This window comes from Crinia signifera, chromosome 4, assembly GCF_055691185.1.
Source record: "Crinia signifera chromosome 4, ASM5569118v1, whole genome shotgun sequence".
NCBI classification, from domain to species: domain Eukaryota; kingdom Metazoa; phylum Chordata; class Amphibia; order Anura; family Myobatrachidae; genus Crinia; species Crinia signifera.
The window spans coordinates 221,738,996-221,762,177 of NC_139220.1; the positions used below are offsets into that span (position 1 = coordinate 221,738,996).

Genomic DNA, 23,182 nt, shown 5'->3' on the forward strand with positions numbered 1-23,182 from the left:
TGACTGATGAAATGGAGTCCTGTAGTGCTCGTACATGTCCATTATGTGAAATGTAGATTTTCATTTGGGCAGTGGCTCACTGGAGTGCTGTGGTCACTAACAGGGTGGCTGATGGAGCAGGACCAAATTAAATCCTTCATTATCAATGTTATATACAAAGCCAGTGCTAGTGTTTGCCAGTCATAAAATATTGGGCAAATATAAGCCCAATTTACCTTTCTCTCTCTCTCTCTCTCTCTCTCTCTCTCTTTTTCTAAGAAACACACCCAAGAGGTGCCAAGCTGAAACTCTAGGGTGTTGTGATTTTAAGAAAGTTTTGAAACCACTACATGAGAGGGAATGAACTTTAATTGGCCTGAAAATAATGTTACCTATTTTCTTTTCCCCTTCAGATATTTATAAACAATGAGTGGCAGAGTTCAGAAAGTGGCCGTATGTTCCCAGTCTACAATCCTGCTACTGGAGAACAGATCTGTGAAGTCCAGGAAGCTGAGAAGGTAGCTACTTTTATTATTTATTTGCCCAATTTTCATATGGTCATGCTTCCTTGTAAACTCCATAAACTACATTTGCCTATAGGTCTTGCTGCGCTTTGAAATTGATCTGAACTAATTTTTTTGGAGGAAGAAACCAGTTTTGCATCTCAAGTGATTGTTGAAATAAGTCAAGCTGTATCCATAAGTGGGGCAGATGTATTAAGCCTGGCAAAGAGATAAACTGGAGATAAAGTGGAAGGAGATAACGCACCAATCAACTCCCAACTGTCATATTTCAAACACAGCTGGTTGGATGGTGCATTATCTCCCTCCAGTTTATCTCCAGTTTATCTCTTCGCCAGGCTAAATACATCTGCCCCAATGTTTGCAAATCCGCTTTCATCATGGCATTCTGCAGCTGGTACTCTGATATTTATTTTATTCACCATCTGAACTTGCCCAGTATAGGTTCAAGAGATGGCAAGGTAAAGTAAAGCTATCTATAATCTTTTCTTTGTCCTCTCATAAGGCTGATGTAGACAAGGCAGTTAGAGCTGCACGCTTGGCATTTTCCTTGGGGTCTGTGTGGAGGAGAATGGATGCATCGGAAAGAGGACGACTGTTGGATAAGCTGGCTGATCTGGTGGAAAGAGAGCGGGCGATACTTGCAGTAAGTAAAGACCACCGCATGATATACAATGTGGAAACTTGATCCAGCATTTATCTTTATAAATTGGGTATTGGAGAAGGTGGGGTATATTAAACAATGAGCGGGCACTCAGATTTTTCTGTAAAGTATACAAAACATTACATCAAGCCAAATCCCTTGTTTTAGAATTGTATTTGACATTCAAGAAACCTTAAATTGGGCTATATAATACAAAACACATTCCAGCTATGGCTGATCTGTCGTGCAAAATGCTCTCAAGTTTAAATGCAAACACCTGAGGGTGACTTGCTAATGTTGACATTTGTGTTTTTGGATATGCACTCCATAATCTCTTATAGGGTGTAACCAATTCTTAATCTGCCAACTAAATGAGTCCGTGTCAGCTTTTGGTGTTTCTAGCACAGGTTACACTAAAACACGGTATACTTGTAGCAGTAAACGTCGGGTGTTGCGGGATCTTCATTCGGTTATTAAATCTTTCATGTTCTACAAAAGGAACTGGTGCCCATAATAACTAGCAGATGTTGTTCTCTGCTGTAAATGTTCAGTGAAGCATGTCTTGCATGACTGGCAAAAATACTGCGTCTGGATATCTTTGACTGCATACAGAGCTTGGTGGGACTGTAAAAAGAAAAAAAATGAGTAATCGTTGTTTTACTGACCAAGAAAAGCAGTGTTTAAAGAACCTTATTATGCATATATCTTGTGTTATTCCATTTGTAGTCTACATTCTTGCTACAAGTTGTAAATTACATTATGTGGCAGATAACTGCCTTCTATGCTACTTGGCATGTAACTGTAGAAGGATAACAGTTAAGTTGCTGAATTATGGACTTTTAGCCCAATGCTGCATCGGGATGTGAATACGTGATGATAAAATATGTATAGTTATAATCCTATATCCATTTTCTAAAGCTTAGCCACTTGCTACTGTAGCACTCCTACAAACTAATTAAATTTAAAGAGGTTTGGAATAACATTATACGAAACCAGGTGTCAGTAGTTAAAGTTTTATTCCAACCATTTGCTTATTAATTTAAGGACTTTGTTTAATAGTACATTTCCAGTAAGTGGTAGGCTGTGTTTTTTTTTTCTCATTTTTATTGCTTTAATTAACCTTCTGTGTATTTTACCTTCTCTCTTTTTTTGATTGTGTATACTTTAACATGTTGCTGACTTTGCCGTTAATTTCCCCTTTCAGACACTAGAATCTTTAAATAGTGGCAAGCCCTTCCTACAGTCTTTTTATGTTGATCTTCAAGGAGTGATTAAAACCTTTCGCTACTATGCTGGCTGGGCAGACAAAATACATGGAATGACGATCCCAGCAGGTTGGTTGTTACATTCCTAATCTATCTTTTTAAAATAAAGTACATACATGTAATATCTGCCTTCTTTAAAGCAGTGTTTACAACATGCTTATTATTCACCTGGGACTGCTGAAGGTATTAAATGCACCCATAATGGTAAAAACTGGGACCATTTGAATTCTTCTGACTAATCACATGAAAATACCACTAATCTATAAAGAAATCTTTCTATTAAAGCAGTTATGTTTTTCAATGCACGTTATGGGCTGTATTTATTTATATGGTCCGCAACACACAGAATATGACTTGCTTTTCATTGTGATTCATAGGGGGTTATTCTAATTCATTCGGTCCCCCATGCATTCACACAGGGGACCGATGTTTCTGCGCATGTGCAGACGTAGGGTGCATGCGGCCATGGTGAACAGAGTGTGGGCGTGGGTTGGTGTGCTAGGGTATTCGCCCATGGGAACGCCCAGCGTTTCATGGGTTTTCTTCCCATGAAAATGCTTAGCGTTCCCATGGAAATCGCCTGGTGGTGTGGGGGGCGGGCATTTGACATTACCCGCCCATTTCCTGTAGAGTAGGCACGCAAATTTAAGTGACCTGAGAGTCAACCATAGAATGATGTGGGTGTTCCTTCATAGGCTGCGAATGGATGTTTATGTGAAACATCCATCTGCAGCCATGGGGGGCTGGCGTACTGGGGGGCAGGGATTGGGGGACTTGGAAGGCTGTGAATTCGCAGCCTTGCAAGTCAACTAGAATAAGGGCCATAGGGGCAGATGTATTAAGCCTTAACAATGCAAGGGTGATAAAGAGAGATAAACGTCCAGCCAATCAGCTCCTTACTAACTTTTTTCAAACACAGCCTGTAACATGGCAGTTGATTGGCTGGACGTTTATCTCTCCTTATCACACTTGCATTTATCTCTTATTAAGGCTTAATACATCTGCCCCATTGCCTGTAATATTGGCTGGACGTTTATCTCTCCTTATCACCCTTGGATTTATCTCTTATTAAGGCTTAATACATCTGCCCCATTGCCTGTAATATTGGCTGGATGTTTATCTCTCCTTATCACCCTTGGATTTATCTCTTGTTAAAGCTGAATACATGTGCCCCATAGGCCCTTACCTGCCCAATGAAGTGTATTGGCATCTACCTCCTCGGTGATGTCCTTCTGTTGGTCCCCAGTAGCCAAACACTGCAGCTCTCATTATAGCTTAAAACCAAATTCCTTTTGTTGCACAGAATTTGGTTTAGAAAATGTACAACATGGCCATAATACAACTTTCCCATTCAGAGATGTCTACAGCTCTAATGACTAGGCGGCTTGCTTCCGTATTTTTAGTAAATATACAATTGGCGGCAAGTTTATCAGGATTCTGCAGGTAAAAAAACTGGTTCTAAAATTTGCCAATAGAGAAAAATGTGGCGCTATGCAATGTAAAATGCATGAAAATGTACCAACAAATGATTAGCTACAGCATGCAAAACCTTAGATGATAGTTTTTCTACATCTGTGAATGAACCGGTAGTTTGTGGACAGCTAAAGAATATTTACTATATGTGTTCAAGTTGCTGCACTTTTTTATTTGCTAAAGGCGTGTACACATGATGCAATTCTTTTGCTAGTTACTGATTTTGACTAAACAATTTTGACTAGATGCACTGGAGATTTTGACTCAGTGATATAGTCAAAAAGACCTTGCTACACAGTCTGTTTTGCTAAGCGATATTGGCCGTGCATCACTATCACTCACAGGGTAAAAACACTACGATTTTGCCTAACTTTCTAGGCGATTTTGACTATCTACTCAAAATCACCTGCCAAAATCGCACCGCGAGTACACCCCTTAAGATTGTATCAAAAAGATCGACATTTTAGTTAATGAACAAGTTATTAGAATGACTGACTTGTACTGTAAGTGTGATTGGGGACTAACTTCACTGTGTTTACTGTTTTTAGATGGTGATTACTTTACATTTACAAAACACGAACCTATTGGTGTGTGTGGACAAATCATCCCGGTGAGTATTTTTCTTTTCACTTTGGTGACTTTTTCTGAGAGTCACCCACACAATATGGGTTTGTGGTATATTAAATAGAGATCTGGAGGTATGTTACCAAGCTGGTTCATTTAAAAAGATTGGCCACTATAAGTGGTATTCCATTTCCAAATGGAGGACTATATATTTTACTTAATCGTTTCTATTACTTATTACCTATATTTTGTTAAGAGAATTTAGGTAGAGGCCAGGGGGTGAGAGGGGGTTTGCCTCCTCTACCTATGAGGGGTAAAGCCTTACTTACATTGTGTTGATGGTCAAAGTTGCATATGCTCCACAAAAGTATATATATGTGTATGTTACCATGGATTTAAATAGTGAGCTTGAACTGTGTAATTAACTTGAGGTATATAATTAGAAACATTCTTTGCGAATTACTATAACATAAACCCAGTGGAACATCTAAATCTAATACATTCTTTTCCCTAACACACCCATGGAAAATCTTTGTGGCAGGCACTGTATGGCTGCAATTTCAAAGAGCCTGAACATTGACTTTTATGGTAAATGTTTCCTCTCTTCCTTGCATCACGTTTCTTTTGAGATCAGAAATGTTTGTAGAGCAGGAAGTTTCCAGAGTCCTTAGACATCTTTGGAGATGGTCAGAAATAACTTTTCCAAAATGTATTCATGCGAAAAGTCGCTAGTTTGCCCCTTTACTCTTCAAGTGTTATCCATCTGTGACTAACAATAAGGAAGTAATAATGTACATCAGCCAATTGAAGTGAAAAATGTAATTTTATGGATGCGGCACAATAAAGATACTGTACTTGAATTGTAGACTCTTAAAACAAGAAACCTTCTTGGTAATGCTAGTAATGAAATGCTACAACTGCAGAGATATAGAATCAGAATTTCCATCTAAATCTAAAAATGTAGATGTCCACAAGGTTTGAAGCATAATAGTAAGATGAATTATTTAAATATATCCAATTTATACCACCTGCAGTATGAGAACAGTTCTAGAATGTATACCTGACGTACAAATTTGTTTAGACCCTCATTCTTCACCTATCTAGGTGACATTGGTTGAAATCTATTGCAAAGTCATGTGTGCTCTATTCTCTGTTATCAAGACAATCTCAACAAAAGAATAGTGTTACATCCAAGAGGAGAAAACTTTGAGATGGCCACTCCCATATCATATGTATAGTCACTGAATTAATCTATATATGCAGGAACTTATAACATAGAATTTGTAGGGAGATAACAACCACTTGGCCCATCTATACGCACACACTTGCACACTTAAGGTTCCTTTTTCTGTGGATTCAATTAACCTGCCAGTATATATTTGGGTTGTGGGAGGAAGCCTGAATACATAGTGAAAATGCACGCAAATATGGGGAGAATATACAAACTCCACACAGTTAGGGCCATTGTGGCAATCAAACCCATAAACTCAGTGCTGTGAAGCAATGATGATAACCAAATAAGCCTTTTTACCAGATATAAACCAAAAGGATCTCATGGCAGTCTTCAAGATGACCTCATGGAAAGCTTTACAAGGGTTGCATATGAGGTCAGATGTTCCAGGTTTCTTCCTGGTCATAGTCAAAGACCTCCAAAGAACTGATGCATTTCAGCTACATAACAGTAGTCTTTTTCCGCACTGAACATTGAGGACGTTAAGGTGCAGTCTTGCAAGAGACCTTGTATATGGCAGCTATTGTACATTGTATAAGCAGATATTATCACCCTAAGCTTGCAGAGCATGGACCTTTTTAAACATTCGATGCATCACTTAACCTTTACCATATATGACTTCTCAGATTAGTTTGTAGGCAAATCCTTCAAAATGTTGCTTCATGGAAAAATATTGTTGAATTTTCATTTAACTTTTAATCTAGTCTATGCTATATGTAGCTATCCTCTATTAGATATTGCTTGTTTATATCCTACAGTTTCAATAGATTTGAAAAGGAAGTGGAAACATTATTACTATAAATGTATTTCCTTGAAATACTCTGTGGCAACTCAATATAATCCAAAATGTAAAGGGATTTTTTAAGGGAATATTCCCAGTGCTAAATTAATTAAGATGAGCGTTCTTTTTTCTTTTCTTTTCTTTTCTATTAAATCTTCAATAAAACTCCTATCATAGTAAATTTACCCCTCAGGCTCCAAGGGGAATGCCTATCATCATATATCGTATTCCCTTCTCTACTTTCCTTACTAGCGAGTTCATCCATGTTCTACCATGGAGCATTTCAAGGACCAAAAATGAATGGTAATAATTAAAAAAGTACATTGGAAATTGGGAGACAGAAAATTAAATGTGATATATTTTAATACTGTATATGCAGCATTGCTGGATATCCCGTTATTAGGATGCCCAGGTCATCCTAATAATTTGTTTTTGACAAATGAAATGGAAAGGGGGACTATGCTTGTAGCTCAATTGTTCTCACTATGACTATGCTATGCAAGCATTCAAGGCACTAAGGTATTTTCTCGGTAATCTGCCTGACTAAATATTGAGAATACTGTAAAACGTGCAATAACTGCACATATAGTTTTGCACATAATGCAAGTTTTTAATAATTACTTTTGGTACTTATGTAATATCTGGACTCCCGTTTTTCTTATGAGACCGCGTCCCCTCGCGGGGCTCGCTGCGCTCACCACGCTTCGGGCACGGTGGCTCGCTGCGCTCGCCACACTATATAAAATCAACTCCATGCATAGTTGGATAGTAGGGGTATGAAAAAATGGGGTGCATTTAACATGGGAGTCCAGATAATATATAACTACCTTACTTTTTAATTATGTAATTTAGATAACTTGCCTATTATTATTATTATTATTATTATTAATATTTTTAAATATTCTGTTGCACTTTAAAATTGAGAACAAAACCATAACTAGGTAATAGATAGACAGACCACTGCTTGCTAACATAATGTACAATCGCATTGTTTTCTGAATAATCATGTGACTGATGGTGCTTTATACAACATCATGCCTACCAGTGGCGTAAGTTCATCCCAGTTGCACGGAGGCAAGATACATGTTGGTGCCAGTGGCGTAACTAGATACATGTGGGCCCCATAGCAAAAGTTTGTAAGGGCCCCTATTTATCACCTAATGCTGAAAAATGTATACAGCACATGATACCTTGACAGGCAAAGTGGGCCTCTCTCAGCTCTGGGCCCCATAGCAGCTGCACCCCATGCACCTATGGTAGTTACGCCCTTGGTTGGTACCACTCTACCCATGCCTGATTTTAAAGGTTTCTGTCCCTTCCCAGTCCTGACTCCTCCCCTTCCCAGTCCCCACTTAGTTTAGCTTGTGGATCAGACAATGAAAAAGACTTATTAGTGTGACTAGTATGGTAGGTGATGTGTGTGTCAGTATTGTCCCCAGTGTGTGACCAGTGCCCCCAGGGATAAGACTGGACTGGAAGTTGCAGCAGGTACAGCCACTCACCTGGAGTACAGCCCATACACGGACATGCTGATCCTGGCGGTGGGGCACTGCGCACTGTCCATAAGGTGTCCATTGGAGACCTTTAGATCTTGGTCCTGGTAGAAGAGTAGCCGCAGTGCCCTCTCAACTTCCCAATGCTCCCTGAACAGGTATATGGGAGGAATATATCCTCCCATATACAGGGGCTGGCTGGATACTTTCAGCCTGGGGGCAAACACTAGCAAGTGGCCCTGTATTTTCTTCTAGCGCACATATCTGTCCAGGGCCAGTGATAGGGTGTTTGGCGCAACCCTGTAAACTATAAATTTGTGCCCTCCAATACTTTACAAAGAGAGAGTGCTTGCCCCCTCATGTCTTCCTCACAGTCCCCCCCCTTATGTCCACGCCGCAGTCCCACCCATGTATTCACCTCACAGTCCCCCCTCATGTTCTACTCCATGTCCCACCTTCATGTCCACCTTGCAATTCTTCCCTCATGTCCACCTCACAGCCTCCTCTCTCCCCATAGCCAGAAAGATTACCTGCTTTTTACAGTGGATCCTCGTTCTGCGAATGTTCCTTGGCAGCAGCAACCTGACATCAGGTGATGAGGAGCTCTTGGGGGAGAAGCTGTCCAGCGGCATCTGTAGTGTTACAGCACAGAGCGGCCGGGGTCCATCCAGGCAGGAGCACAGAGCGGCCGGGGTCCATCCAGGCAGGAAGTGTGTGTCTCTTCATCCTTATGGCAACCAGTGTGCCACTGCTCCACTGCTGCCCCCATCTGCTGGATGCATGCTGAGCTCCCTGATCAGAGCTCAGTGGTAGCATGATCCCTGGCCCCTCACGGAGCCCCACGAATCGCCGACCACTTATGGAGCCCCATTAGCCCTGCTCTCCTAAGCACAGCATTGCCTGTGACTGAGCCGTTTAGCCATTCATGAGCAGCGATCCGCAGCAGACAATAAGTGGGTCCTGTTTGTGTTGGGGCTGGGGGGGCGCACATAGTCTGACCCACAGGGGCTGGAAGTCTCCCACCAGACTTCCGGCTCAGGATGCAATGGAGTCATCGAATGCCCCCTTTAAAGCTGGTACCCAGCAGGGGAAGACTCCATTGCTTCCGGGAGTTCCGCCATTGATGCCTATTGTAAAATAATTTGCAATTTGTCAAAGAAAAACTTTATTATTTTTATCTTTTATTATAGCTGACATGAAAACCCCTTGTATGCCTATATAGAGTGATCATTACTAAATGGGACTAAAAAGTGAATTTTACAATAAGAAAATTAAATACTATGGGCCAGATGCACTAAGCTTCAAAAGTGATAAAATGGAGAGGCATAAACAACCAGCCAATCAGCTCCTACCTGCCATGTCACATAATGTGTTTGAAAAATGGGTTAAGAGCTGATTGGTTGTTTATCACTCTCCATTTTTTCACTTTTGAAGCTTAGTGCATCAGGCTCAATGGCATTAAAAATTTGGTGACCGTTCTGATACATAGGACAAAGCTTGTTTGTATAAATCATATTCCAACAATAGTTTTAACAGTAATTTTAAAGAATGTAGAGTTTCTGCATGAAACAATTTACTTAATTTCCCATAAGTCAGCAGTAGTACTTGGCAGAGTCTTTTGGTCTTTGCCTAATGCTTTCTCTGGGTGTCTGGAATCTAAAGTCCTTTAAATGAAAGCTGGCAGCATCCTGACTTTCAGTCCAATTTTTTTTTTTAGATATATTTAATATCTGGTTTATAAACATTTTGCAATGAGAAAATTGAGTGTTTGCTGAAATGAAGGCACTTGTGTATTCGAGTAATGCTTTGGAAAAAGCAAAGTTTGTAATAATGAAAGGGCAGCTGACTTTTTTATCAGATAGGTTAAGCAATTTGGCGTATGATACCTATTAAAGTTTAAGAAAATTATTTCCATACAAAATATTTTGAATGCCCTCACTTCAACAGTTTAGATGTAGGAAGTTTGAGCGTGGTTCCGTGTCAGGAGTTTATGCACAAGAGCATGCATTATTTTTCTGGTTACCTTCATCTACAGTACTTCTGCCTTCCTGCAGATGTTCCTAAACTCAAATGTGTAGATACATCTATTGCCAATGAAGTGTGTGTCTTTAATCCTAGGGCAGCAGGCAAGCCACTTTCAAACTCCCATGGCAAACGACTTCTGCCACATAGAAACATAGAATTTGACGGCAGATAAGGACCACTTGGCCCATCTAGTCTGCCCCTCATGACCACTTTCTGACACTATACAACTGTTTTGAGAACATGTGTTGACGATATAATGTCCTCTTGAATTATCTGACCCTTGGTTTGAGTAGTGTATAAAAATGGATAATAGACTTCAAGGTTCCTCCTAGTTGTGGTAGTCTCAGTGCCCTACTATAATTTTCACTTTTCTGTTATCTGCAGTGGAACTTTCCTCTCTTGATGTTTGCATGGAAGGTTGCTCCTGCTCTGTGCTGTGGGAACACTGTGGTCATTAAACCAGCTGAACAAACTCCACTCACTGCACTTTATATGGGTGCACTCATCAAGGAGGTAGTATTTATATATTTTTTATATTATTTAATACATTTTAGCACCCAATAACCATAATAACACGGTTTAACCAGATAATAATAATAATCGTACACTTTTTTTTTCTTTAATTTTATTTTGTTAGGCTGGATTTCCCCCGGGAGTTGTTAATATTTTGCCCGGATATGGTCCAACAGCAGGTGCTGCAATAACCTCTCACCCTGGCATAGATAAGGTTGCTTTCACTGGATCTACAGAGGTATGTATACAGAGCAATGTGTCATGCATTTACATTCCAACTGTATTCATGAATAGTAGGTGTTTTCGATAAGGCTGTTGCATGTTTTTTTTTTCTGGAGGGTAATAGGTTTTTAGGTTTGGCAGAAATGGCATTCATTATTGTGATGCTTTACTAACCACAGACAAAAAGGTAGTGAATTGGTCAGTGGCACCATGGGTTGGCTTTTTGCGCATTCAGGTAATGGGACTACATGGTCATGCACAGGTAATAGAAGTATGTAGTCTTTTGGATGGATTTCACCATTGTGATCACCCCTCTTCTCCCTCAATTTATGATATGGGGCATGGGGCTTATGAGGGAATGCACCAATCCTGAAAACTACCCCCTCGTATTATGTTCCTACGGGGCATTACTTTGGAAAACAAAATTTCCAGATCAGTAATTATATGAAAAAGAAAGGATACCATCTGTTACTATGATAAGTGCCTTAACATTGTAACAGATTGGCCATGTTCATCTAGAGCATTGAATAAGAATTGAGAAAATAATGTTCTTGACTTAGGGAACAATAGACTTAAAGAATGTTTTCTTCCTGCTAATTGACTTTGTTTTTACATGGCATTCCAATGTTTGGTGAAGGATTTGGGCACAATACACACAGAAGGTCTTAGTGAAAAACCCTTCACTGATAGACCAGTAGATTGCATTCATAGCTCATTAACCAAACTAATAAAAGCATGAAAAATGCTTACAGTCATATCATGCTTGAGTACTCCTCTTCAATCTAATAGGGGAAACTGGCTCTGCAGATAAAAACCATATCATGCTCGAGTACTCCTCTTCAATCTAATAGGGGAAACTGGCTCTGCAGATAAAAACCATATCATGCTCGAGTACTCCTCTTCAATCTCATATGGTAAACTGGCTCTGCAGATAAAAACCAGTTAGACTACACGCCATTCACCTGCAAAGTTCTGCATCTACACACATTATTAAAAATTGTTATTAATTATTTATTTAAGCCATACAATTATTAACTGATTTGTCTAAAGATGCTCTCAGTATATCGGCTCTTTGAAAATTTGGCAAAGCAGGATAGTGTTCCAGCCACACTATATTGACAAATATCCTAAACTCCACCATTCTGTAACCACACTACATATTGTAAACCTGCAGCTTGTATCATAGATCAGTGAAAAAAAATATTAATTCTTCATTTTAAAATTAAACCAAATATTAAAACGTCCCAAATTCTTAATACAGTATCTGAAGTTTTTTGGTGAACAGAAGTTTGAAGATCAAAAGCATCTTAATTCTTAAAAGGAGCCTTCTTAGCCAGTTTTAAAACAAGCTTTCTAATAGGATGTGGTAAGCAACACTAATATGCGAGAAGTGGGTCTAAAGATGCTAAGCAAGAACAGATGTTTTTTTTTTTTTCTATGCAAGCCTAATATAAACCACTCCATATTCCTATTTCCTGTGACAGTGGGCAACATTATCACATCTTATATACTCTCACTGTAATAACAATTTGTAAACATGGGGCTTTACTTCCAATTAACGAAGAAAACGCTTCCAGGAAAAGAACTGTCCCCACTCTTCATCGTGACAGTTTTACGCTCTTATTGAGAGACTGTCACATTAAAGCTGCTGCTTGTAAATTCCAAAATTGGCAGTTTCTTTAGGTACCTGGCTTTTGGAGACTTGGTTCCTGTAGATTAGCAAACTAATGACAAGCAATATTAGCCAAAAAAGCGAATGGATTCAGCTTTCACTGGCTGGAGCTTAGGCTAATCTGGAGTTTTCAGGGTTTGTTTTTAGAAGATTGTAAGAAAATACTAAACGTGTTGCCTGGAAATTGCTTAATTTTGTTATTGCAAGAGGATTTTCATCCAAGTTTATTGTCTAGATAATTTACCTATTTAAAAAAAAAATTGAAATACAGAATTTAGATATTTAACAAGCTGCACAAAAACTTTAGTATTTGTTTTATAATGTGGTTGTTGTTTTTTTAGCTGTGCTTGTAGCATGCCTGTAAAGATGGGCAAACACTAGGGGAATTTACATGCGATTTAGGAGGTCATTTTGGTTTATTTGGTCCCCTGTGATTCGCAACAGGGACCGATGGTGAAGGCCTGCGCATGTGCATGTTCGGTTATGCGCATGTGCAGGTGTCTTCGGAGACTTGCATAGTCTCCAAGGCGCTTGCACCAGGGGGAGCGTGGAGGAGGCGGGCAGGGGGCATTCGTGTGCAAACTCCCTGCATTTCCAGGGCATACCCACAAAAATGCTGGGTGCGCCCACAAAAATGCTGGCCGTCACAATGTGAACATGGGGGGGCACCTGGCTTCCAGGGGCGGGCAGGTGATGTAACCGGATATCAGCTGCCTGCCCTGTTCTTGGAACAGAACGCTGCAGAGACTGACTTAGATTTGCGAGCACTACAGAAATCATTTGATGGTTGGGGACAATCAAATTATTTCAAGCCTGCAAATGGTGATGCAAAGCTTCTATTCACAGTGCGGTGGGGACATTCGCAGTGGAGAGGGGGGCGCAATTGCATGCCCAGTGGGCTGCGTTACATGGTTCCCAAAGCAGCAAAATACAGCTGCTTAGCGAGTCAACCAGAATGACCCCCTGAGTCCCTTTTTTATATGCAATTATATCGATAAATCTCATAAAAAGCATCCAAATCACATGTTGTTGACATGAGGTTCGAAGTAATACAGTCTGCCGTATGTGTTCCTGGTGTGGATCATGGGCGACTTCTCCCCTCGAAGTGCCCTAATGTATGGCCAGCTGTTCTCTCTGCTCCCTTAAATGTACAGTATATACAGTCAAGAAAACTGAAATCTTTTGCTGCAATTTATCAGTCAGTGGGTTGGAAGGTACAGAATTGGTGTCCCTACAACTTTATTACAGTTTGAAGTGTTGTAAAAGAAGTGTACAGTATGGCGGTGTTGCTATTGCAGCACCCACCAGTAGATGGCTCAAAATATGAGCAGCTCAGTTCCCTAACCAGTGGTATTGGTTTATTGAAAGATAGTAGGTACAGCTGTACTTACTGTTACACAATGGTATTTTATTTATGTAGTGGAGCTTCAGCAGAGTGGAATTTCATACCGCCATGGTGTCACTGGAATTGGTAATCCCACATCCTGAAAATGGAGTGGGACATGAGAGTGGGGGCATGGGATCAAGCAGGAGGCTATGTGGCCTCATGGGACATCTCGTTAAGATCATGGCCAACACTCCTTGAGCTTTTTGGCTGCACCCAGAGACTGGCCATCTTGGGATAGGTCATGAAGCCTCCCTAGAGAACCTGAATACTGGAGTATGCATAGTAATGCACTCATCTTTCAACATGACCACCATTTGTTTTTGGGCCCGATGTCCCCTAAACATCCCTATTACCAGTGCCACCTTAATGTCTGATGAGCACAGGTGCATTTCACCATCCGGATAACCAAGTTACAGACTAGGGTTAGACAACAATTGCCCCTTTTCAAAAACATAACTTTAATTGTACAAACCATGGTAAAGATAGGATTGGTAGAAAGTGTTTATTCCCACAGCAACAAATCTATATTCTATATTTTTGTAGAGTGCAATGAAGGAATGATAGACATAATCTGATTGGTTCCTTTGGGCAACATTACTTTTTCATTTTAAGAAGCTTTAGTAAATGTACCCCTCAGACAATAATTATGCAAAGCTTTAGGTGTATTTGTATTTGTTTTTCCCTTTCCATTACTAGCATATCCCTCCTTCCTTCTGCCATTTGGCCCCTTCACTCTGTCCCCACAGTGTATAAGCCGTTGGTTGGAGGGGAAAGGTGGCACGCAACTGCATCTCTCAAGCTACAGTACAGAGAATGTGTAAATATTCATATCTGTCCCTGCTCCATTGGATTGGGGTATACAGTTTCTATTCCCAGAATAAACACACTTAAATAATGTATATAAAGTTTGACTATGTTAGATGCAAATTAACCTACCAGTGTGTCTTTCCACTGTGACAAGAAACTGTAGAACCCAGAGGAAACACATGCAAATTTGAGAATACACAAATAAAACATAAATTGGACCCTTATCGGAATCAAAATCATGATCGAAGTGCTGTGTAAGACAGCAATGCTAACCACCGTGCACCCAAGCTGTCCATAAATGGCAAATACATTGATAAAAGGTCTACATGGCAAAGGTTGAGATGAGTTTTTTTTATGATTCTTCACATTTTTGGGACTTTTTCATACTTTACTATCCTGAGTGACTCTGGGAATGGTAAAGCACAGCAAGCCATGAGAGGGTATTTGGTATTCTAATTAGGGGTCCATGTGCTCAGGTGTTGACATTGACACTAAAACGTGAAAAATGAATGTCAAGCTTTTCATGTGTCAACCTTTTGTCAAGATCAAACGTTTACATGTCAGCCTTCTGCTGTCGACCTAGACATTTGTCTGTGAGCTTTTAGCTATACCACACCAAGTGCCTGATTCAGGATGGATTGCAAAATCTTTCTCAAATGGGCAAAACCATACTGCATTGGAGGTGGGGCAAATGTGACATGTGCATAGTGTTAGATTTGGGTGATTTATGAAACACACGCCACCAAAATCTATCTCCCCTTTGCAATTGTTACATGGGCAAAAGCCCATTAGATACATTCTTTTTACTTTTATTATTTATTACCAGTTTCTTATATAGCGCACACATATTCCGCTGCGCTTTACAGAGAATATTTGAACATTCACATCAGTTCCTGCCCCAGTGGAGCTTACAGTCTATATTCCCTACCACATGTGCACACAGACATTCTAGGGTTAATTTGTTGGGACCCAATTAACCTATCAGTATATTTTTGGATTGTGGGAGGAAACCGGAGTACCCGGTGGAAACCCATGTAAGTACGGGGAGAATATACAAACTCCGCACAGTTAGGGCCATGTTGGGAATTGAACCCATGACCTCAGCGCTTTGAGGCAGTAATGCTAACCATTACACCATCCGTACTGGGAGTGCAACCCACTTTGAATCAGGCCCCAAATTACAGTTCAATCTCTATATTGCATCTTGAATGTGTCTTAAAGAGTTCCTGATTAAGACATCCCATATCTGTTCTTTTCTATAAAGAAAAACATACAAAATAGGAACATTTTGCTGATTTGATCAAAAATATTTTGTTAACACCCTAAACCTATTTTTATGTTCTGTTCTGCTTGGCAATGCATTTTCTTTATACAAACTATGATCTCACCATAACTAAACTAGATATAAGTGAAGCCATCAAAGTGCTCTACAGGATTGCAAGTGTTTAATGCCAAACAAATGTTTGCCGCAAACAGCTGTATTACCACTTATTCTAATTTACTCAGCAGGATTCCCCTTTCATTTCTTAAGTGAGATTAATGTTGTGTATGGTATATACAGAACATCTGACCTCCTGTCTAAACGAGTTCCTAACTTTGTTGTGCAATGTTTTTGATAACTAATAAGCCTGACGCAGGATATAGTATTAATGGGGCGAAAGACGAGTAGCAATTTTTCTATTATAAACAAAAGTTAAATTACAAAAACTAATGTAGGAGCTGGGCCTATCTATCTAGTCTTTGTATAGACAACTGCGTTCCTGCTCAACATTCATCATGGTGGAATTTTTTTTTTTCTAACAGCGGTTTATAGTTCCTGGCTCGGTAGTAGGGCCTTACTGCTGCCGGCCTAAATCTTCCGTAAATGGTCTGCGATTTCTATATTATAGTCAGACTTCCGCAGCCCCATTATGTATATATTTAACCAAGGTCTCAATCTTTACATGGCTTAGCTGTTCTGGAAATAACTTTTATTAACATAAATAAAGTAACTTCAGAAACTTCAACAGCCATACTTGGTAATATACGAAATTCATTTGTCAAAGCATTAAAATAAAATACAGGATATCATACTCTTTAAGCAATTTAATTTTCATAACATTGGAGTCATTGAAGTCATTTTTTCTACTCCAATAAGTCAGAATTGCAGCAATACTTTTACAATTTTTACAATTATACATTAATCCATGTAGCCAGAGCTGGAAGCACAGCTTTTGTTCAGTCTTCCTTTAGTGCATATTAATGTTGTTAAAATTGCCTATAGTTTGATGCAAAACAGAAACACTCTGAAAATGGGGGCCATCAATAAATCATGCTGTAGTTTAAAAAAAGCTTACCTCCACTGCATTCTCCTTACGTAAAGTGACTGACTTATAAGTGAGCTCTTCTCTCGGGTTTGTAGTATAATGTCAATTCATCTTTTTAACTACTTTGAATATGCCCTGTTGTACTGTATGTGTCTGTTCTAACCTAGCTCACAGGATATACAGTAGGTAACTTATTTCAAAAAGGATCCTCCAGTTGCTTGCATAAATTGCGCATCTTTATCCAGGATGGACTTGCCCACAGGCATGCAAGTTCAATCCTCAGAGGGCCACAGTGCTTGAGAGCCTCAATTTAAATAGTGTTACTCTATTAGGGAGCCAGATTAATGGATGAATATGGGTTTTTTGGGTTGTATCTATAGAATCTACAAGACTACAAACTAAAAGAGTCACCCTACTACCAATCAAAAATAGAAATGGGCTTAGCATACTGTATGTACTCCTTTTTTTCCTGTTTTTTTAATTGTGTGAATATAAGGTATAAAATATAGGCTATGCAAACAACAAGGTCATTTTTGTTTTATACAATTTCACGCACTGCAGTATCTATATCGCCAATGGGCTATGCCCTCTCTAACGGTAGTGGTAGTTAATGCAGTGGCTTGTGCCCCAAGCACTGCATTCCCTCAGTGGGTCCTTCATGCCCAAATCCAGTTACAGTCTAAAATCATCAATCCATTAAAAATAAGTGTTTAGCATATCAATGAGACGGTTGCCGTACATGTCTACTTTTTGGACTACCATGTCAGGTTATCCTTGTGCGGGAAGTCCAAGGAACAATTGCTGGGGCATGATGATGTGATTTTTTAATCGCAGGCCATCCAGCTCAAGCAGCGCTGCTAAAAGCTGCATCACGAAAAATAAGTGGTATCCTGGAGGGCGGCATACTTTAGTATTACAAGTCTCCCACACAATTTAGGAGACTAGAGAAGTGTGGCCTTCCCTTTCTTTCACCAGCTTGAGATAAAAGTTACATACTGTATTTACATGTACTGTAGTAATGAATATTCATTGGTTTTTAACTTTGAACCATTCATTTCTACTCTCCAATCCATAATTGCCAAATGTACCTAATTTGATGTGAAAGCTCCAGGATTTATTTTTGTCCCTGGAAATTTGTGTTTTTGTTGGCCTCTTCACAGGTCTGTGCCATTCCTACCATTCCTTTTTATTTTCTAAGACTGAGCAGTTGCTTTTCAAGTATTATGAAATTTAAAAAATATTGTGTGTAATGATGATATTGTGTGTTTCACCAGACTAGACACCGTTGCCAACATTTTGGATTCCCTAATCTACTGTATTTGATAATTTCACTCCTATCTATGCTAGGTTGGAAAGCTGATTCAAGAAGCAGCTGGAAGAAGCAATCTGAAAAGAGTGACTCTCGAGTTGGGTGGGAAGAGCCCTAACATTATATTCGCAGATGCAGATTGTAAGTCCGTTCTCTTAATGGAACTTTTTTAAACAGATCTTATCTTTTCTGTCCTACTGTATTTGCTGCTGGAATCACTACTGATTCTGCAAACATTTGCAGTGTGAGGAGTTGACTGCAGCAGGTCTTTGTTTTGTGCCCATAACTACTGTATTATTTTAACTATGTAGAACCAGCATATCCCTTTGCTCTTTAAAAATGTGAAGAAAACTGTCATTACCCAGTCTTATTACTGTATTATTACTAACAGATGGAGAAAGATAAAATGACCCTCTTTGCAAGCCTGCAATCTATAGGGAAATAAGCATATATTTATTGCATATTGGCCCAGCAAGATTGCAGAGGTTCTCAATAGGAGACACCTCCAACTTCTTACCCAGGCAACAGAGTTGCACTGCCTCACCTAATTTGACATGGTTTGGATGTATAATTGAGCAGGTTGCCAGTTGTTTAGATCATGATATATATTTAGATTATCATTTTACATGATCTCTTACAGTGGACTATGCTGTGGAACAGGCACACCAAGGTGTCTTCTTCAACCAAGGACAATGCTGTACTGCTGGCTCCCGAACATTTGTAGAAGACCCAATCTACGATGAGTTTGTTCGGAGGAGTGTTGAACGTGCCAAGAGAAGAATAGTTGGAAGTCCTTTTGATCCAACTACAGAACAAGGCCCTCAGGTATCCCAAACTGGACTTTATTTTTTTGTCTCTTATCAACTTCCATGTTTCATACGCAGTACTAGAACTTGGCGTGTCACCAGTGTACCCAGAGAAGGTCCCTAGAATAGCTACAGCTAATAGATATGAATCCATTGCATCATTTCATAAAATGTATAAACATCTATAACAAAAGGCATGTTTGTTATTTCTGTGTTACTATATAAAGGTCATACTAAGTAAACAAATGATAAATATTGCTTTGAGCATGTACTTCACACTCTGGGTTCATAATGTACTTAGATAGCAAGAATAATGTGGTACAAATGATTATATGACCGTCACATGTATGAAGTAATGGATAAATATGTTGACTCCAACAATTCACTCTTTGCCATGCTTTTTACACTTTCCATGAAATGTTCTTGCCGATTAGTCCCTGAGGGGCAGATTTATTAAGCTCGGTGAAGTGATAAAATGTCTGATTTTTATCACCAGCCAATCACCTCCTAACTGAAGTTACAGGCTTGGTTTGAAAAACAACAGGTAGAAGCTGATTAGTCGGTGATAAAAAAAAAACAGACACGTTATCACTTCACCGAGCTTAATAAATCTACCCCTGAAATCCTGAAGAAGTTCAATATGATGATCGTTGTAAGTGTACATGGAGCTAAAGGAAGGCTGATGTTAATACATGGTTTTTACCAATTAAAACTTAAGGTGAGTACACACGGGTGCAATTTCATGTAAAATCGCTGGGAATATGGTCGCTGAACGACCATATTGCCAGTGATTTGGAGCGCAGCTGCGCACTCCCGTGTGCAATGCCCAATCAGCGTTGATCTCCCTAGCCCCGTGCCACTGCTCCCTCCCTCCTCCCATCAAAGTGACAGCAGCAGCGTCTGCTGCTGCTGCGCTCCCCCTCTGCCCCGTAGCAGTGTCTCCTTTTCATCGCTGATGAAAAGGAGACACTGAGCAATATGATTGCTGGGGATATATTGCTAGCAATATATCCCCAGCAATCATATTACCCCGTGTGTACACAGCATTAGTGTTGGAAAAAACTACTGGCTACACTTCTTTACATGTCATTGAATCGACTACATACATTTTTGTTTAACATTTGTATATGCATTGTAATTATTTATATTATAGACTGACAAGAAACAATACAATAAAGTCCTGGAACTGATTCAGAGTGGCATTACTGAAGGTGCTAAACTGGAATGTGGTGGCAAACCACTTGGGAGAAAAGGATTCTTCATAGAACCTACCGTATTCTCAAATGTAGCAGATGACATGAGAATCGCCAAAGAGGAGGTAAAATCTCTACATCCACCATGAAAATCATATCTCCTAATTGCTAAGTGATACCATGGACAGGGTAATAGTTTTTTAGCCTCTAAACACAGTGCCTGTTTCATAATATACCAGCTTTACAATGCAGTGAACACTGCACTGTGTATTCTGAGACTTCTTGACCCCAATCCGATCCTGATTGGTTGTATAAAAATACACTATTCGTAGGTAATAATAACAGAGTGCATAACTGGAACTAGGTTAGAACCTTGGTTGCAGACTTGGTCAAAGAGTTTGTTTACCCTTAATGATCTGGCTGTGTAAATTACTACAATCCCTAGACTAATGTAGATTTGAACATTCTCTTATCTTTAAACCTATCCCTAAACCTAAGATCAGCTTATTACATAATTAAGTGATGAAATGTAAAAAGTGTAGCACTATTTTATATAGTCGAATCTGAGTGCACATTTACAACTTACAGTATTTCTGTACCACTCAGTCTGGATGACATAACTTGGTACACGGTACTACTGCTAACATAGTAAGGACATCTACCTATTGTTTTGCAAAGGGTTTGGGCCAGGGATAGTTGTTTAAACATTACCCTATGTGCAAAAATGGCTTAAAGAAAAAAAAAATTATATTTAAAATACATTTTAAATGCTGTGTAAATTTTAAACTTTAAAACTGTCCCTTACAGATTTTTGGACCTGTACAACAAATACTAAGGTTTAAAACCATGGAGGAAGTCATAGAAAGGGCAAACAATTCTGACTTTGGGTTAGTTGCAGCTGTATTCACCAACGATATCAACAAGGCTCTTACAGTGTCTTCTGCAATGCAAGCTGGAACTGTGTGGTAGGAAACCTTCTGTAATACTACAGTATATAGACATTATGTACCATATACAAATCATGATGAATCCCTAAAGCATTAATGGTGTGTAAATAATATTTGTATTGGTTTGTGTTACTGGCCCTGCTTGACCCAGCCAGTATCTAATCTCTGTAAGGAACATTGCAAAATCTAGCGTAGATAACATTCAAGATCTAAAAGTATTTTGTAACATCCTGTAGGATCAGCCTTTATTAATGTGCATTCTTTTATTTCCCCTAACATGTAGTTGTATGTAATGTAAGCAGTGCTGGTATTTTCTGCCTCTGGGCCTTTCTTAAAAATGCAGATCAAAATTAGCCTTTCCAAGTTCTTGAAAATACTTTTTATTACCAATGAATCCTAATTAAAGCACACATGACGTTGGTTCCAAGTTATTTAAGGCAGTGCTATTTATGTAGTTTTTAGCCCAAGGAGGTTTTTAAAGAACTACTATAGCTCGAATATTGCAATTAATGTACACATGGAATTGGTGCTATGGGGTTTTACCAGAACACTAAATTGAGAACTGCTTCTCCCCGGAGTCTGTGCTCTGGGACTGTAAGGGATTTATGCTACTCACAGAGGTAAATGGAGAGTAAGTCTGTGAAATACTCCACATCTTGGCATTTAACTTTTTTTTTTCTCTTTCTTTCTGTAAAATATAAAACCACTGTTCTGCTGTTTAAAGCTGGGTACAAACATATTGGATCCTGGGTACACAACAGAACGATGGAGTGACCTATTGCCCCGTCTTTAATTTTGCATAGAACTGAGTTGCTAGCATTGTTGCCTGGTTGACCTACTGGTCAATGTCACTAGCCATATGTGGGCACCTGCATATCTGGCATACACACTAAGCGATATGTGATTTTGGCCAGAACAACATATAGGCACAGGGTGTACCTGGCTTAAGAGCAAAATCAAAACCTCACACTAAATCTTGTTGTTGTGATGTGGAACTGACGGCCAACCAAGCAAAAATGCTAGCGACCCCCATGGTGTATACCAGTTGGCCAGTTAGAATATAGCGCGGCACAATATATTTAAGCAACTCCATATTATTTGGTGATTATATTAGGGATTCAAGTTAATGAGTAATTAGATTAATAAAATAATAATACTTAATATTGGGTTGCCAATATTCAGTGATTGCTAACAGGAGAGGGGAGGGAATAAATGTTGTATGTCTCTAGAAATGGTGCAAACATAATAACATTTTCAATGGTTTCGCCATTATAAATTAAAAAATGTTGTACCTACAAGCTATTTTTTAACTTGATAATGGTTTATTATTATAATAGCCTATTATTGTGGCCCCCCTAGTTTTCTACCCCAAAAAAAGTCATTTGAATAAAGATCGGTCATATATTACATTTGCAGCCTAGTTTTGTTTTTTTGGAGGGGGATGCGTCAGGGCTAATTAGAAATCCATGTTTGACTCTCCCTTACTCATTTCTTACATACAATTTACATCTACATATAATCTAGAAAGCATTTTATAATGTTTAAACATGAACATGATTTTGGAGGGGGGTGGGGGACTAGTGGAAGTCTGGATTATTCACGGCAATTATTGTACTTATTGTACACAAAATGGAGTCAACAATATTGTGACATCTAGAATTAATATACTATATTGATTGAACAGGATGGTTATTAGGGAACTTGGATTGCAAGGTTTAATTAAGTGGAAGGCTAACAGCAGTGTTAGGGGTGTATATAATCCAGAATCCAGCTGTTCAGACTCACTCCGCCTGTAACTCAACTGTTGGTATTCAATGTTTCTAGTGTTGGAAACAGCTGCTGAATTGTCAGTCAGCCACAAATTTGACAATTGGAGGCCGTATCCCACAATTCAGATTCGACTTTAATAAAAGCCGAATCTGAAAACCTTCAATGCTGTCAGATACGGCAGCATTGAAGAGGCGAGTGCTGCTATTTTTCAGATTGAATACCCACCTCAAAGTGAACAACCTTGTACAAAATCAACTAACTGCACATTACGTCAT

The 23,182-nt window shown here is 39.3% G+C and overlaps 1 protein-coding gene across 1 annotated transcript in view; it reads left to right on the forward strand.

Annotated features, from left to right (window-relative positions):
* Positions 1–23,182, forward strand: part of ALDH1A2 (aldehyde dehydrogenase 1 family member A2) — a 42,699-nt gene that overhangs the window by 13,776 nt on the left and 5,741 nt on the right. Inside the window, exons 2-11 of the mRNA XM_083183825.1 lie at positions 393–497; positions 1,006–1,146; positions 2,348–2,477; positions 4,430–4,491; positions 10,360–10,488; positions 10,613–10,726; positions 18,230–18,332; positions 18,832–19,016; positions 20,151–20,315; positions 20,998–21,155. Coding sequence (XP_083039951.1) covers positions 393–497; positions 1,006–1,146; positions 2,348–2,477; positions 4,430–4,491; positions 10,360–10,488; positions 10,613–10,726; positions 18,230–18,332; positions 18,832–19,016; positions 20,151–20,315; positions 20,998–21,155 — 1,292 coding nt within the window. The remainder of the gene's footprint in view (positions 1–392; positions 498–1,005; positions 1,147–2,347; positions 2,478–4,429; positions 4,492–10,359; positions 10,489–10,612; positions 10,727–18,229; positions 18,333–18,831; positions 19,017–20,150; positions 20,316–20,997; positions 21,156–23,182) is intronic.